The following is a 14,518-nucleotide window of genomic DNA, read 5'->3' on the forward strand; positions in this document are numbered from 1 at the left end:
AATCATCATTAATTAAGAACAGATATTCTTCCTGGTTTACACACAAAAACAAGCAAAACAGTCAAACTGACAATAAATGAAAAGACATAAATTCCATATTTAGTTCATACACCAAGCTGTATTTGCCTCCTGCTGCTGTTGACTATTTTTATTCGTTTATTTACTAGTATTATTACTATATACTACTAACATGCTGTATACTCTCTGTGCAGAATGTCAGATATTCTATATGTCAACTATGTTTCATTTTACTGTCCATGATAAATAAATTAAATAGTAAATGAGTAATACTAGAGTGGTTATATATGTAGGGTGATATTAGCTAAATTGGGCCATACTTGGAAATGATATGGTTGATATATCAATAGACAATAAGTATAGGCTACATTTATTTAAAAAAAAAAAAAAAAAAAAAAAAAAAAAAGATGCATCATGCATGTTGTGATTGCCTGCAAAAGATATTATGCAACATTTGTGCTTGTCTAACTTTTTTTTTTTTTTTTTTTGTGAAAAAAGTCTTTTTGATGGTGGCTCATTTTACCTTAATGCAGTGTTCTTCAACCTTGGGGTCGGGACCCCACATGGGGGCTGCCTGGAATTCAAATGGGGTTACCTGAAATTTCTAGTAATTGATAAAAGAAAGTTATTAATAAAAAATATATTATGAGTTGAGAGAGACAATCACAATACATAAAAGACATGACAAACTGTGAAGCTGAAACTGAAGCACTGTGGTACTGTTTATCTTTCAAATGTTCATTGTGGTCAGTTTCAGATGCTGCAGTTCTTTCATAATTCATAGTTTGGGTTCTTGTTTGTTCAGTATTAACTGTCAGCCTTGTAAATACAAGCTGGACTGACTGTACATATCCTGACCAAGGAAAATCAGATTCTCACTTTGTGCAGTAATCTACACCTGGCTTTTCTGCCTCTGTCCATAATAATATACATTATATAGATTAAATGTCATCTAAAATGAATTTTATAATAAATTTATTTGCAACATAGTATAGCAAACTATTACATGATCAAAGGCAAATTAATTTTAGCCAAAAAAAAGAGTCCGTTTTGAATGTCTTGGGCTGCCAGAAATTTGTGACATTAAAATGGGGTCACAAGGCCAAAAAGGTTGGGAACCACTGCCTTAATGTATTTAGATAAATTGAGCCATGCATTTCAGCTAAAATGAACCACCGTCAGAGCTGTGTTTTTGCAGATATTTTGATGGTTCCATTTATTCAAAAGCATTAATATATTAATATATGAATGTGTTAGAGCAGGGGCCATCAACCCTGGTCCTCAAGAGCAACTATCCTGCATGTTTTAGTTGTTTCCCTCTCCCATCACACCTGGAAGCCATTACATCGTTATCAGGCTTCTGCAGAGCTTGATGAGGAGCTAATCATTAATTGAACCAGGTGTGCTGGAAGAGGGACATATCTAAAATATGCAGGTTTCTGGCCCTTGAGGACCAGATTTGAATACCCCTGTTTTAGATGTTTCCCTCTTCCAGTACACCTGACAGTCGCTATCAGACTTCTGCAGAGCTTGATGATAGGGTTATCATTGGAATCAGGTGTGTTGGAAGAGGGATACATCTAAACCATGCAGGATAGTAGCTCTCGAGGACCAGGGTTGGTGACCCCTGTGTTAGAGTATGTCTTACCTGCATTATTCAGATCAGGGGCTTTTCACAAAAGGGAACCATGCAGTGTACTAGTGGCTCTGGAACTTCACTAAGTGCAACCCGGGGCTTGGGATGCTGACTCCAACATCCTGTCAGCTGCAGGGGCCGTAGGCCTCAACAAACAAGTGGTCATGCAGGAACATGATCATTTGTTCTGCATGCTTGGCCTGCAATGAGTCCGTGTCTCCAAGACCAGTTTATGTCAGCTAAGGTGGTCGGACAGGTTGAAGAACCATGCATGGAGGTCTGCTCAGGTGAGAGGGGCAAAACCACCACCAGCATTGCAGCCTTTAATGCTGAAGGAGCATACAGGGTCCGGACAGCCACACCATGGTTAGTTGTGTTCTGAGTGGCTCCAGCATTTCAGAGAAAGTCACTGTCCACATCTGAGATAACCACTGGATTAATGCTGACCCTTTCATAGAGCAGGGTCAGGTGTTTGTCAAGTCACTGCCAAAGGATAATGCTGAGCTCCATATCCTCCAACTGGATGGGCTCAGCAACCACATATACAACCTGGACTTCATCAACTTGATGAATAGAAACATCCACCTCCTGTGCTGTGCTGCCCTCCCCACACCACTCACACCCTTCAGCTAGCAGACAAGGCCCTGTTCAGGAGCCTGAAGCACCACTGGGACCAAGACAGAAGGAAGTGGACACCACAGAAGTTGCCAAAGTCTGAGGGTTTTTTTTTTGTTTTTGTTTTTTTATGATCACTGTGGCTTTGTCTGTCAGGAAGCCCTGTAAGTATCTGCCCCCCAGCAGAGGAGGAGCCCCTCCACCACACATCCATGTACACATATACAGTAGTTATTCTACTATTCTATGAATTCTTAATGTTTCAGTTCATTAAACAGTTATTATGAATCATTAAGGTATGACAGTGTGACAATGTCTATATGTGTTTTTACATTCAAGTTAATTTGATTGTTTTATCAAAAATGACTTTTGCTTTGCAATTTCAGTGGCTCGTTTTAGCTGAACATGGCTCATTTCAAAAATGTGGGACAGTTGATGTTTCAAAAGCTACAGTTATATGATTGTATACTATATGATGGTGAATGAATAGTACATTCATTTTGTAAGAAATTTATCCAAATAATCCAGAGGTATATTAAAAGTAACACCCAGGTGGTCTTAGTTACTGTTTGCACAGGATCAAGGTGGGTGGTACAATGCATTAACACAACAAACCTAACAGAGACCTAATATCCCAAAATACTCAAAATAACTTATAAGGGTAAATGTGGTTACAGATCAGACTCGGTGCCATTGTGCAGAACACTACACAGATTTATTTTTATACTGAACATGGGCCTTTTTGCAAGTTATTTTAGTTACCATAGTAAGAGAAGCACATCTGTTCCCAATAACATTAATGACCAGCCCCTTCTATTGAAGTATTCCAGTAAGCCATGAAAGTGTAGCCAACATTCACAAAAGGGCAGCTTAATTGAATTCAGCCATCATTAATGTTTTTTCCAAAATACCTACTGAGAAATGCCAAAATGCCCACCATAAAAAGGACTCTATTTCTCTGAAGTTGCCAATGAGAAGGAGTTCAAAGTGCAGTATTTTTAGTAGCATATAATGCAAATAATGCTCACTGAAGGATTTAAAGCTTTATTTTAAAATGTTTACTGTGTTTAGTGTGCACAACCAGCCAATAATGCTAAGTTGGAGGAACATGCAGTTCCAGCTGCAGTGAGGCAGCCTGTTCTGTAGAAAAGCATATTTGAGAACATTCAAGGATCAAGGACAAATCGGTTACGTTCAGACTGTAGGTGAAAGTGGCCCAAATCTGACGGTTATATTTGTTTGACTAAGTTGTGTGTAACTGAACTGCATACATCACATGATACATGAGCTTTTCAATTGTGATTTGGGTGACATCCATATGTTCCCAAATTAGATATAAACTTTCCATCACTCTAAATCATCACAATCTGCACTTTGTGAAAAAATCCCATTATCTTCATCCTCATTATCTGCTCACATATTCAACTCCTTCCACTGCACATCAGCATACAAACTATAAATATTGACTTTATTGTCTTCTGTTTACTTCTGTGTGACAGCATGATGTGTGAAACACCTGTTACGGTCTTTTCTTGTGACCACCTCACACTGGAATTTGATAGTCACATAAGAAAAGAAATAAATCAGATCTAAGACATAAATCCAATGTAATGATTCTATACTGAATGCAGCGAGTGCAGGAAAACTTAATTCTGAACAATTTTGGCCTTTTATGCAAGACACCAGACATATTAATGAACTCTTTTTAGATTGTATAAGGATCACTGAATAAACAAATCCATTAAGCACCATGTTTCAGTACTTTTATTTTCAAAATGTCTAAAATATCAGTACATGGTAAAAAGTCACAACTGCTGCTAAATATTGACAGATCTCAGTGCTGGCCAAACTCAGCTTGAATTAACATAAAACACACTGATCCCACTTTTGAGGATCAACTTAACATAAACTGTAAAAAACAAAACCCTCACATTTTCACAAAAAAGAAAAACACATCCACTGTCTACGAGCAGGCAGATGTTTATGTTGGCTACAGAGCAGAGAATTGTATTTCCAGGGAAGTCCATAAGGTCTGGGAAAGTAGATAAATCCAGCTGATTTGGTGACAGAATCTAAGACATCACTTGGAATTGAGAAACCAGAAACCCGTCTATCTGGAAGAGTTGGAGCTGGAACGAGAGCGGTGACGCCTGCGACCAGGAGACCTGGAACGAGAGCGGCGGCGTGCTGGGGAACGTCTCCTTGGGGAGCGGGACCTGCAAGAACACAAGCAAAAATTTGGTGGGAAGGTAGAAAGGGTGAGCAGAATAACTGGTCTGAGACAAACAAAGTGCAACACGAACCTCCTCCTCATGCGTGGTGGGCTGCGACGCCACATAGGTGGTGGGGGGGGCATCCTGCGAGGGGGAGAGGGTCTACGAGGTGGTGGACGGACACGCTGAGTCAACACAGCCGCTGCTGTAATTTCCTGCCCATCAATCTGACCTGTAAACACGGAGATTTCAGAATTTGTTTCAATAAAACACTGAGTAATATTCCCAGATGGATGCACTAAAGTAAAGATGCTCATTTACCTCCATCCATGTGTTTGAGCGCCTTTTGGGCTTCTTCGGGAGTCTCAAACTCCACATAAGCATAACCCCTCGACAGGTGAGGGTGGAGTCTGTCCATTGGCAAGTCAACCATTTTGATTTTCCCATAAGTGGAAAATATCTCCTGAATGTGTTCCTGTGAAAAGAAACAAACAGTATACTTACAAACAATGGATTTTTACCTTGTGCTAAGAAGGTTATATGATCCATTCCATTTGTCCATCTGTCTAAAACTATTGAAATCATGAACCCTGGTGAAAGATGTAAGCCAAGGCTGAACTCTCAAGTTTTTAAGCAGATCCATACAAACGCATGAAGGTTACAACTATATGTGGAAACAGTGTATTAATTTTTTTTATGGTTGTCACCAGAGCTTTGGCAAAAAAAATGCTGGAACTAAAAACAAATACTGGAAGTTACCATAGCAACCATATGGTGATAGTGATTCATTCCAATCTTTATAAACATCAAGTTCCTTTACTGGGAAATCAGCTTGAACTACTTACTAAACCCTTTATACAGGTTTAGAATTTTTTAGATCAGTTTAGAGCTGAAATTCACATACTCAACTAATCAGTACTTCTAGATGTTTTTCTGAATTATTGAATTAACTGTTTGGTCCAAATTTTTTTCAAGGCAAATATTAATTCCTATTTTACCTTAACTTCTTTATATATTTATATTTTTATACTTGAAGTCTATTTTGTTTGTGTTTATACTTTTATCTGCTGTGTCTATCTAAATTACATGTAAATTAGACTCAAAGTTGGCAAAGCAGGATTTCATCCTCCAAGTTAGCATGCTGTATCTCAGATAAGCCAGCAGGTACCTCCTTATTTTGTTCTGCATTAAAAGAGTTAAACTGACCTTGGTGACATTCCTTGTCAGCCGCCCTAAATGAACCTTAGTTGGTTTGGGGCTTGGGCTTCTTTTCCTTCGCTCCTTATCATCTCCTCTCTTCTGTGTTTTAGACCTGCAGAACGACAAACAGAAATCCCCCCAGTTATGACTAAAATCTGTGAAAAACTACAGCATCCAGACAGCTGACACAAAATACTGTGCAATAGCAGAGGAGGAAGTGACTAACGCTGAGCGGGAGCGGCGACGGTTGTCATGACGTCTACGGCTCGGGCTGGGGGAGCCAGAGGAGGACGAAGAGGAGGAGGAACGAGAACTAGAAGACCCAGAGCGGCTGGAGCCAGATGAACTGGAACCACTTGAGGAACCTGAGCTGGAACCAGAACTGCTGCTTGAAGTAGAGCTGGATCTGGACCTGATCAAAAAAAAAGACAAACCATTAACATACAAAAAAAGAATAGACAGATTTCATGTGTGACACAAACACGAGCGAGCTCATAAAGCAGTGACACAAACCTGCTGCTGCTGCTTCCAGTTGAAGCGCTGCGACGTTTCCTTACTTTTTCCCGTCCTCGTTCTTTGTCTCCTTCTTTAGTGCCAGTCTTTTCTTTACCTCTGTCTTTCGTTTTTTCCTCCTCCTTCCGCTTTGTGGGTGATGGAGCCCTAAAATTAAAAAATAAGCTGTAGTTACTTTTAATTTATGCAACATTTGGATGTAAGTAATGAAGAACTGTAAGCCACATAAGCGATTGTTTGATTGCCTGACAAACCACAAGAACAAAGTACTCAGATAGTGATGATACAAATTAGAGAAAAGCAGCAAATCCTCAAAACACAAATGAACAAGAAACTGTACTGTGTACACTGATCTCATGGCACTAAATTAGGGTGCATCACTTGTAAAACAAGAAGTGTAAGAAATTAAGTCTAGGTTTCTTTAGTTTTAATACTTTAGTAGATTTAATCTTACTAAAATTGGAAAACCAAACCATGGTTCTTAAATGGTATTTATTATAATAGAGTTAAAATAATATTTAATCTCACATGATTATTATCGTGTTGTGAATGCTCGTAGGACTTTAATGATTCAACCTAAATATCACTTTTGTTAAATATATAAGTCTGTATTTCAACGGTGTACACTACAGTACAGAACCGACGCCGGCCGCCATTGATTTCATTCACTGATCCTCAAAACACGAAGGAAGCCACGGGGACAGCTGTTTAACGGTTGCTAATGTTTTCTTGAAGTGCACACACGGGAACAAAATATAAACCGATTATTTGCATGAGATAAAGTACAACATGGGATTAAAAATAACTAATTTACACAGCAATAACATGCTTAACTTACATTTCTTTCGGACGAGGGTTTTTTTTCTTGAATCGCGGCCTGAGTAAATGTCGCGAAGTGATGACGTCAAACAGGAAGTTACGAAAGAACCTGAGCGCCACATACAAGCACAACTCATTTGTTTACTTATGCCAAAGACGTGAGGGTAGATTATATGCTTCATCCTATCTGATGATACGTTTAGGAATTTAAGCGAACAACTAACACATCTTGGTTTGACCTCTTTTCACAACAAGGTATCGTAAACTTCTCTTTTCTGAAAGACTTTGCTAGCTGTTGTCGTTTGCTATCTTAGCTAACATCTTTCATTTAAGGGTTTTGATATGCACGTTAGCGTATGAGAGAGCAAGACGACATTCTTCATCAGTTAGCTTGCTGATTAATAAACAGGTAGCCTAGACTAAGATTACAACAGTGGCAAACATACATAATTGGAGCGTTATTCGCCTGAACTTTGTAGCATTTATTTGTTATTTGTCTTTCATGTAAAGCATTAGATATTGTTAAAGTTAGGCACATTTCAGTAGCCTTTATTTATTAGTCAGCAATGACTTCTGACAGTACTGACATCAGATTTTTATCATACACCAAATGCATTTTTTCAGTATCGTACTATTTTAGAATCCTCGCATCATTTGCTTGCCTTTGCTCTGGGATGACCAGATCACAACAAACACTGTAACATCTGAGAGATCTCAGCGTTTTACAGTCAATATAATGTACACTTTTATTAATCAGTAATTGAACACAAACAATAGGCAATGAAGGTTATATTAGGCCTTCAGCATGTGAATGATGGAAATGCATATTTTTGATGCAACTTTCTCAACTCCATTCTAACACTAGAGTAATGTTTCTTTTGGTCTCATATGATAGTCTGCTTAAAATGTGTGACACTTGGTCTTATTCTGCTGTTTTACAAGAGAATGGGTCGACTGGATGATGCTGCCAAGCGCAAAGTAGTAGAGCTACGAAAGGCTGGACTGAGTTTCCGTAAGATCAAAGCTGTACTGGAGCTGGAGAACATAAAGGTGTCAGCCCAAGCCATTTATCTGTTCCTGAGGGAGTTTCAGGGGAGGCCACCAGGATGGGTGCAAACTATGGAGGCTGGAAGTAGCACATCATCACCACAGGTGCAGGTTCGAGCTGGGGGAATGCAAGACAACTGGAGTAACCTGCATCTCCAAAATTTATTACGGGAGGCCTCTCAGCATTCTGGTTTTGCAGCAACAACAGAATTCGGTAAACAGAAGTCTCCAAATTCAGAGAGCAGTGTAAAGCCATGTGGATCTGGGGAAACACGTGCAAGCAACAGGCCAGGGCAGCAACAGGAGGGAAATAAAGAAGAAAATGACATCCAGATTGTTAGTGTTACCTCTCTTGCACAGAGCAACCAACAAAGCACTTCCCAGTCCAATGTAATAAGAGCAGAGACGAGCACTGCATCATCCACAGGAACGGCAAATGCAGCATTAAGAAGAAGCAGGGTTACTCCTTCTCCAGCCACCAGCTCAATGCTGGCAGCTCGTAAAAGACTTCTGGATAAAGCACTGTCACACAGAATGAAGGTATAATTTTTTTTGTGACACATCTCAAATGTCAGGTTTTAATTATTCATAATTTGTTTATTAATTATTAGAGGTTTGTGTTCAATACTGTGTGTGTTTGAGTAAATTTATATTTTTCAACAGTCATTCCAGCAGGTGGCATCATTTTTGAGGAAAGATCAATCAAGAGTCCAAGGTGCTGACTTGAGAAGTGCACTTCCACAACCTGAAACATATGATCTGACAACTGAAAGGGTGAGAATAAAATCTAATTGCCATATAAATACAAAAAACAACAAATTATAGAGAGCCATGTTAAGATGAGTGCTGTAAACACTAAAGGCCACATTTCTAGAATGATTATACTAGAGTTAACAAATATTAGTGCTTAACTAAATAATTCTTTGCTTGGCAAAGCTTGTACCAGGTAGTTGTAGGATACAGGACACCATAGGCTGGTTTTGGGCAAGAAGGCAGAAATATTTAGATATATCTACATATGAGTCTTACAGCTTAATCGTTTTAAAACTTTTGTTTTTAAGTTGGTCGTGTTGTGGTATATCTATTCATTCTTTTTTCTCAGTGTTTCATTATATATTTGGTATTCACAGACTGTTTTGGGGAATCAGCCAGGAGGAACAGGTGGCAGTACCCCCCGACGTTTTTTCATGCCGAGACCAAGTTTTTCCATTCGCTCCCTTCACCCACCTCCTCGAGTTGGCATCCGTCTTCCAAACAGACAACCAGCACCTTTAACGTCCTCTGCTCCTGGGGGTGCAGTGATTCGCCTGCCAAGCCCTAGTGGCCAGGGGACTCCTCGTAGCGAGGGTAATCCTAGCCCCCAACAGGCAATCCAGGACTCTGGAGGGAGGGGTGGTCTGCAAGATCAGATCCAGAGCCTGAGTTCTGAGGTACGCAGCTTGGGCATGGCAGTGAAGATGCTGGTGGAGCAGCAGTGCCGCCTGGAGAGGGAGCAGGCTCAGCAGACAAGCATTCAGAAACAAATCCTCAGCACTCTTCAGAGTTTTTCTTCCAAACTGGGTCAGTGTAGCAGTGTTCAACAACAGCACAACAAAACTCCATCACCTTCTTCTTTACCAGCTGCTTCCATATCTACCTCCTTCAGCCAAGACTCTTTCAACTTCAATCAAGGCAGCTACACCCAGTGCAGCCAAGCACAGTCAAGCTATAACTCTTTAGAAGGTTTAGAAAGTGTCGAGGCCTTTAAGTTACCAGGGCTGAGTCCCACAAACATGAACGGTTTTTCAACATGTAGCAGTGCTGAGAGCCTTCCACTTACCCACACTCCTCTACAGACACAACCATATACAACTACATACCCTCAGCAAAGCAGTCAAACACGCATGCAATCATTCACACAGACCTATGTGTCTGAGTACAACCAATCACATTCACAGATGTTCAGAGGGTCAGAGACTAAAACAGATTTCCCAAGCAGCTGTTCAGCACAGAGTTTTCACAGCTGTAGTACCTCCACCCAGCCAGTGATGAGCTCTGATGGCTCTCCACAGGATCAACAGATCAATATTAAAGTGGAAGGACCATAGAGCACTTTCAGTTCCATACAACCCTGGGCATGTTTTGGGATAACTAAGGGTGGGCTTTTATAAAGACTGACTTTCGTACAGTTATTTCAGATGCACATGTTTTGAAATTAGCATAATCTGTAGCATTTTTATTAATTTATGTCCAAAGTAAATTAAGTGATCATGAAATAGAATAGCAATAGCATAAAAATATTACACTGCTGTAGTAAAACTGTGACTGATTTGTTCCAATGGGCAGTGATTTAAAAAAAAAAAAAAAAAAAAAAAGAAGATGTACAGGTACTTTAACATATTTTATAAAGCATCTTGTTTATTTTTTACTTTTTGTTTTGTATCTCTTAGCCTAGCATTACAAACTGTTAATTTCATACAACCAGTAAATCAATAAAAGATGGTTGTGATTCACATCGTGTTTCTAGGCTTCAATATGTAAGTTGTGGCTTCTGTATACAAGTATAGGCAATTGCAGTTAAATCATAAATAATACATAATTGTAGAGGGTAAAAGCATATTTCAATTTTTTTTTACAAACATGAAGTAAGATTGATTTCGACACCATCGAAGAGCAAGTGCTGAGGTTTCAGGTCCAGCTGCAAACAGATTCATCACACTATGGAGCAGGTTTTCATCATGAGAGTGTGAATGTATGTTTTTGGACTCCTAGAATGGAATCAAAATACGGTGAAGGCTGATACCAACAGCAGATAAAAAAAAAAATAACATTCAGACTTTGTTTATGAGTCAGGAATACATCAACAAAGAGTCTCCTTCAGGTCTGCAATTGTCATTTTTAGTTCCTTTACATTTACTTCCACATTTTACATTAAGTCCCTCCAGTTTGTCAGCAAAGGAAATACATTGTACATCTGTGATATAGTAGGAAACAATCCTTAGTGGTCAACTTTTACCACACCCCCTTAAGGGGAGGCAAGGGGTATTGTTTTTGGTTTGGTTTGTGTGTTTGTTAACACTCTAGCAGCAAAACTATTGGTTGAATTCATACCAAATTGGGTTTATAGATTGCCAGTGACCCAGAATAGATGTGGTTACATTTTTGGAAAAGGAGGTCAAAGTTAAAATTTTTATGAATTTTTAAAATCTTTTTTTTCCCCGTTCACTTATAATGGATGAAATTTCATGTCTATAAAAACATGATTTTTTTTTTTTTTCAATTTACTTCAAACTTGACACATATATAGAGGCAATTGATATGCTGCCATCAGCACATGCATAGACACGATGACATCAGCTGGATCGATGCCAAAATAAGCTTAATACGTGCGAGGGGCGGCACCACTTATTTTATATCTTTTACCATAAATGCATTTAGTCGCCATATTTACTGTTGTACTCACATGGAAACTGATCAACTTGGGCAGATGGACTGAAATATTGGATCAGTGTATTCAAACCTCTTTCCAAACATGAGAGTTAATCTAATATTTGAAACTACACAACTGAGCATCTGGGCATTGTCATAGGCTTTACCAGTGTGAAACAAAACCCTGAAAACAATTAGATACTGGGTTTATAATTGATAGTAAATGGCATCATGTTGAACAAACCAGTGCTCCCCTTCAGATTAGGTCATCTTTGTGTTCAGATTCTGTTATTCCTCAAGGATTCTTTCTTGACCAGTATTTTTCCCATCCCAATATATTTTAAAATTCCTGGGGTCTTTCTACAGTTCTCCATTGGTAAATATAATGCCTGGGAATAAAATGGTGAGTTGTTTAATAAGTATAAAACATGTAGTAATATAAAAAAAAAACAAAATAAATAGGTGAAAAAAAATGACTTACCATTTCCTTTGTTGACATCATGAAACACAGGAGTGACATCTTGCTCTCCTAACTTGTAAGCGTAGTGGACCAAAGCATGTTTAATGGTGTTGTTTGTTGCCAGGACCAACACCTAAAGTCCTAAGTAGATTGTGAACACTGATCCATATTTTTTGATAGCTAAAAAAGGAAATAAAACTAGGTAAGGGTCTGTCCAAAGTATTACACATAAATGTAACTGTAAAAGTAGTACGACTACAGTTAACACATCTTACCTCAAAAAGAGTCTAGGCAAGTCTCTTGAGGTCCAACTGGGGCAAGTTACCAATCAGAGGAAGTGGTCTGGGTCCCGGAGGGTCCCTTCTATCCTCCTGAGACCTGAACCTGGAGTACACAAGCTGGAGCGGTCCTCAACTGATGTAGAGGACTGGAAAAGATCTTCTCATATGATCAGAGTGACCCACCTGCAAGACTGACTCCCTCTAGAAACACTGACCTCCTTAATGAACAGCTATTTGCATTTCAAGTCTAATTCAACCCTTGACGGGAGACGAACTCCGCCTTTGTATTCAAATAATATGTGGCTGAACATGAAGCTTTGGATGCATGACAGGAGTAGTCCAACAACACCCATATGATATATATCCATACTTTTTTTTGCAGTAGTTTTAACACCTCGGACCCACTCCAACATCCTTTAAGTGTGCTATATATATATATACAGGGGTTGGACAAAATAATGGAAACACCTTAAAAAATCAACAAAATATAATTTAATATGGTGTAGGTCCGCCTTTTGCGGCAATTACAGCCTCAATTCTCGGAGGTATTGATTCATCCAACTCGTGAATTGTTTCCAAAGGAATTTTAAGCCATTCTTCAGTTAGAATACCCTCCAACTCTTTTAGAGACGATGGTGGTGGAAATCGACGTCTTACTTGAATCTCTAAAACTGACCATAAATGCTCAATAATGTTGAGGTCTGGGGACTGTGCCGGCCATACGAGATGCTCAACTTCATTAAAATGTTCCTCATGCCATTCTTTAACAATTCTAGCTGTATGGCTTGGGGCATTATCATCTTGAGGTGAAGGTGTTTCCATTATTTTGTCCAACCCCTGTATATATATATAGTATTTTCTCAGCTTCTTCCTGTCATTGTATAGTCTTTGCAAATAAAACCAAGTCCTGTGCAAAGACCAAATATGCTTATTAGTACCCTGCAAAGCAAACATTATAATTTGTCGAAAGGTTAATAATTTTCATTAAAACAAAAAACACTAATGTTCTTTTATTTCTTGGGTCCCTGTCAGTCATGGGTACTTAAAATCGTCATCACTTGTCTCACCCACACTAGAAAAGCAGGATAAGAAAACTTATAAATTCCCAGATATATCGGTCCAACCTACAGCTGTGTGTCACCTCAAATAAATAAATAAATAAAGTGTGTACTTAAAGATTTCCCTCTTTAGCTTGGTCCGACTGGTCCCATATACTGTTTACACTCTATATAGACAAAAATATTGGGACATATTGAATTCTGGTTCGTTGCTAACAGGGCTTGTAGCACCGCATTATTTAATAATGGTGCAATATGTAATAATGTAATAATTTTTTCACCTCATTATGTAATAACATGCCACATTTTGTAATAGCTTATTTGTATTGTGTCTTCCAAATTTCAGTGCACCAGTAAATTTCTTGTTAGTAATACTTAATTAGTGCAGCTTTTGTCTCTAGCTCACAAACACACTCTCCATTATAATGAATACAGTTACATTTGCTTTAGGTTTGACCAGTGAAACATCCTACTAGTTTTTTTTTAAATGCTTACTGTTGTTCTGCTAGTATGATGGTTTTTCCAGTCAAGGCATCAATTTTGATGGTTTATTACATAATGCACCAAATTATTACATTTCCTTTTAAAAAATAAGTGCTACACCCACATTTTGGAATAACTGTTCCAATATGTAATAAGTTATTACAAAATGTGTTCAAGGATTGTATTACAAAATGCGGCATGTTATTAGAAAATGCAGCGTTATTACATAATGAAGTGAAAAAGTATTACATTATTACATATTGCACTGTTATTATATAACGCGGTGCTACAGGACTACAAATTTATAAACATTATAGTATAATTTTATGTTGTGATAAATATTACAATAAATGTTTTTGTTTCATCTCAAAGATTAAGGTTATTCACATTGTCATCTATACTTCCAAAATGCTTGAATTTATTTTTACTTCATTTTATTCAATATTGATTTTTTTTTATCATTAGAATTATATTAATTATTCTACTTAGATATGTTTGAAATATGAGTCAAGTTCACACCAAAAATAATCATTTCAAACCATGAGTAACTGTCTAGTTCCTTTAGTTCTCGCTCAGGAAGAAAAAAAATGTACCTTTTTCATGATAATTATCGACGACTGACACGAACAGTTTAATTATGATAATATTTCAAATGAACAGGAATGGGAAGTTCTAGCTATAGGTGAGAATTGTCCCTGTATTTTTGTTTATACAATGCAAGTTATATAGACAAACCGAGTATTAGTTTAGTGTTTTGGGGAAATTAC

The 14,518-nt window shown here is 38.2% G+C and overlaps 2 protein-coding genes across 5 annotated transcripts; one reads left to right on the plus strand and one right to left on the minus strand.

The window, feature by feature from the left end:
- Positions 1-4,015: 4,015 nt before the first annotated feature.
- Positions 4,016-7,077, minus strand: rnps1 (RNA binding protein S1, serine-rich domain). The gene is made up of 7 exons (XM_030141008.1): positions 7,034-7,077; positions 6,196-6,342; positions 5,909-6,094; positions 5,689-5,794; positions 4,804-4,957; positions 4,573-4,714; positions 4,016-4,485 (listed from the first exon to the last, which is right to left on the minus strand). Coding segments are annotated over exons 1-7 (843 nt in total). The 5' UTR covers positions 7,036-7,077; the 3' UTR covers positions 4,016-4,379.
- Positions 7,078-7,122: 45 nt separating this feature from the next.
- On the plus strand, positions 7,123-10,555 carry LOC115423961 (uncharacterized). Of its 4 annotated transcripts, XR_003936034.1 has the most exons (5): positions 7,123-7,269; positions 7,954-8,601; positions 8,725-8,835; positions 9,192-10,372; positions 10,420-10,555. XR_003936034.1 is itself a non-coding variant. In XM_030141003.1 (4 exons), the coding sequence occupies exons 2-4, from the start codon at positions 7,960-7,962 to the stop codon at positions 10,146-10,148; spliced, it is 1,710 nt and encodes a 569-aa protein (XP_029996863.1). In that variant the 5' UTR covers positions 7,123-7,269; positions 7,954-7,959; the 3' UTR covers positions 10,149-10,555. The 4 variants fall into 4 exon arrangements, 3 of the variants coding, with proteins under 3 accessions (XP_029996863.1, XP_029996865.1, XP_029996864.1); XM_030141003.1 differs by having other exon boundaries at positions 9,192-10,555; XM_030141005.1 differs by having other exon boundaries at positions 8,734-8,835; positions 9,192-10,555.
- Positions 10,556-14,518: the final 3,963 nt, after the last annotated feature.

The sequence above is a fragment of the Sphaeramia orbicularis genome, chromosome 8 (genome assembly GCF_902148855.1).
Source record: "Sphaeramia orbicularis chromosome 8, fSphaOr1.1, whole genome shotgun sequence".
In the NCBI taxonomy this organism is placed as follows: domain Eukaryota; kingdom Metazoa; phylum Chordata; class Actinopteri; order Kurtiformes; family Apogonidae; genus Sphaeramia; species Sphaeramia orbicularis.

Bases quoted from the DNA above. Each gene is read 5' to 3' on its own strand.
- rnps1 (XM_030141008.1), bottom strand. The intron at 6,095-6,195 runs GTTTGTGTCACT...TTTTTTGATCAG, and splicing joins ACTGGAAGCAGCAGCAGCAG to GTCCAGATCCAGCTCTACTT. The intron at 4,958-5,688 runs GTCAGTTTAACT...TTCTTTTCACAG, and splicing joins TGACAAGGAATGTCACCAAG to GAACACATTCAGGAGATATT.
- LOC115423961 (XM_030141003.1), top strand. From the start codon at position 7,960: ATGGGTCGACTGGATGATGCTGCCAAGCGCAAAGTAGTAGAGCTACGA. The intron at 8,602-8,724 runs GTATAATTTTTT...ATTTTTCAACAG, and splicing joins CACTGTCACACAGAATGAAG to TCATTCCAGCAGGTGGCATC. The intron at 8,836-9,191 runs GTGAGAATAAAA...TGGTATTCACAG, and splicing joins ATGATCTGACAACTGAAAGG to ACTGTTTTGGGGAATCAGCC.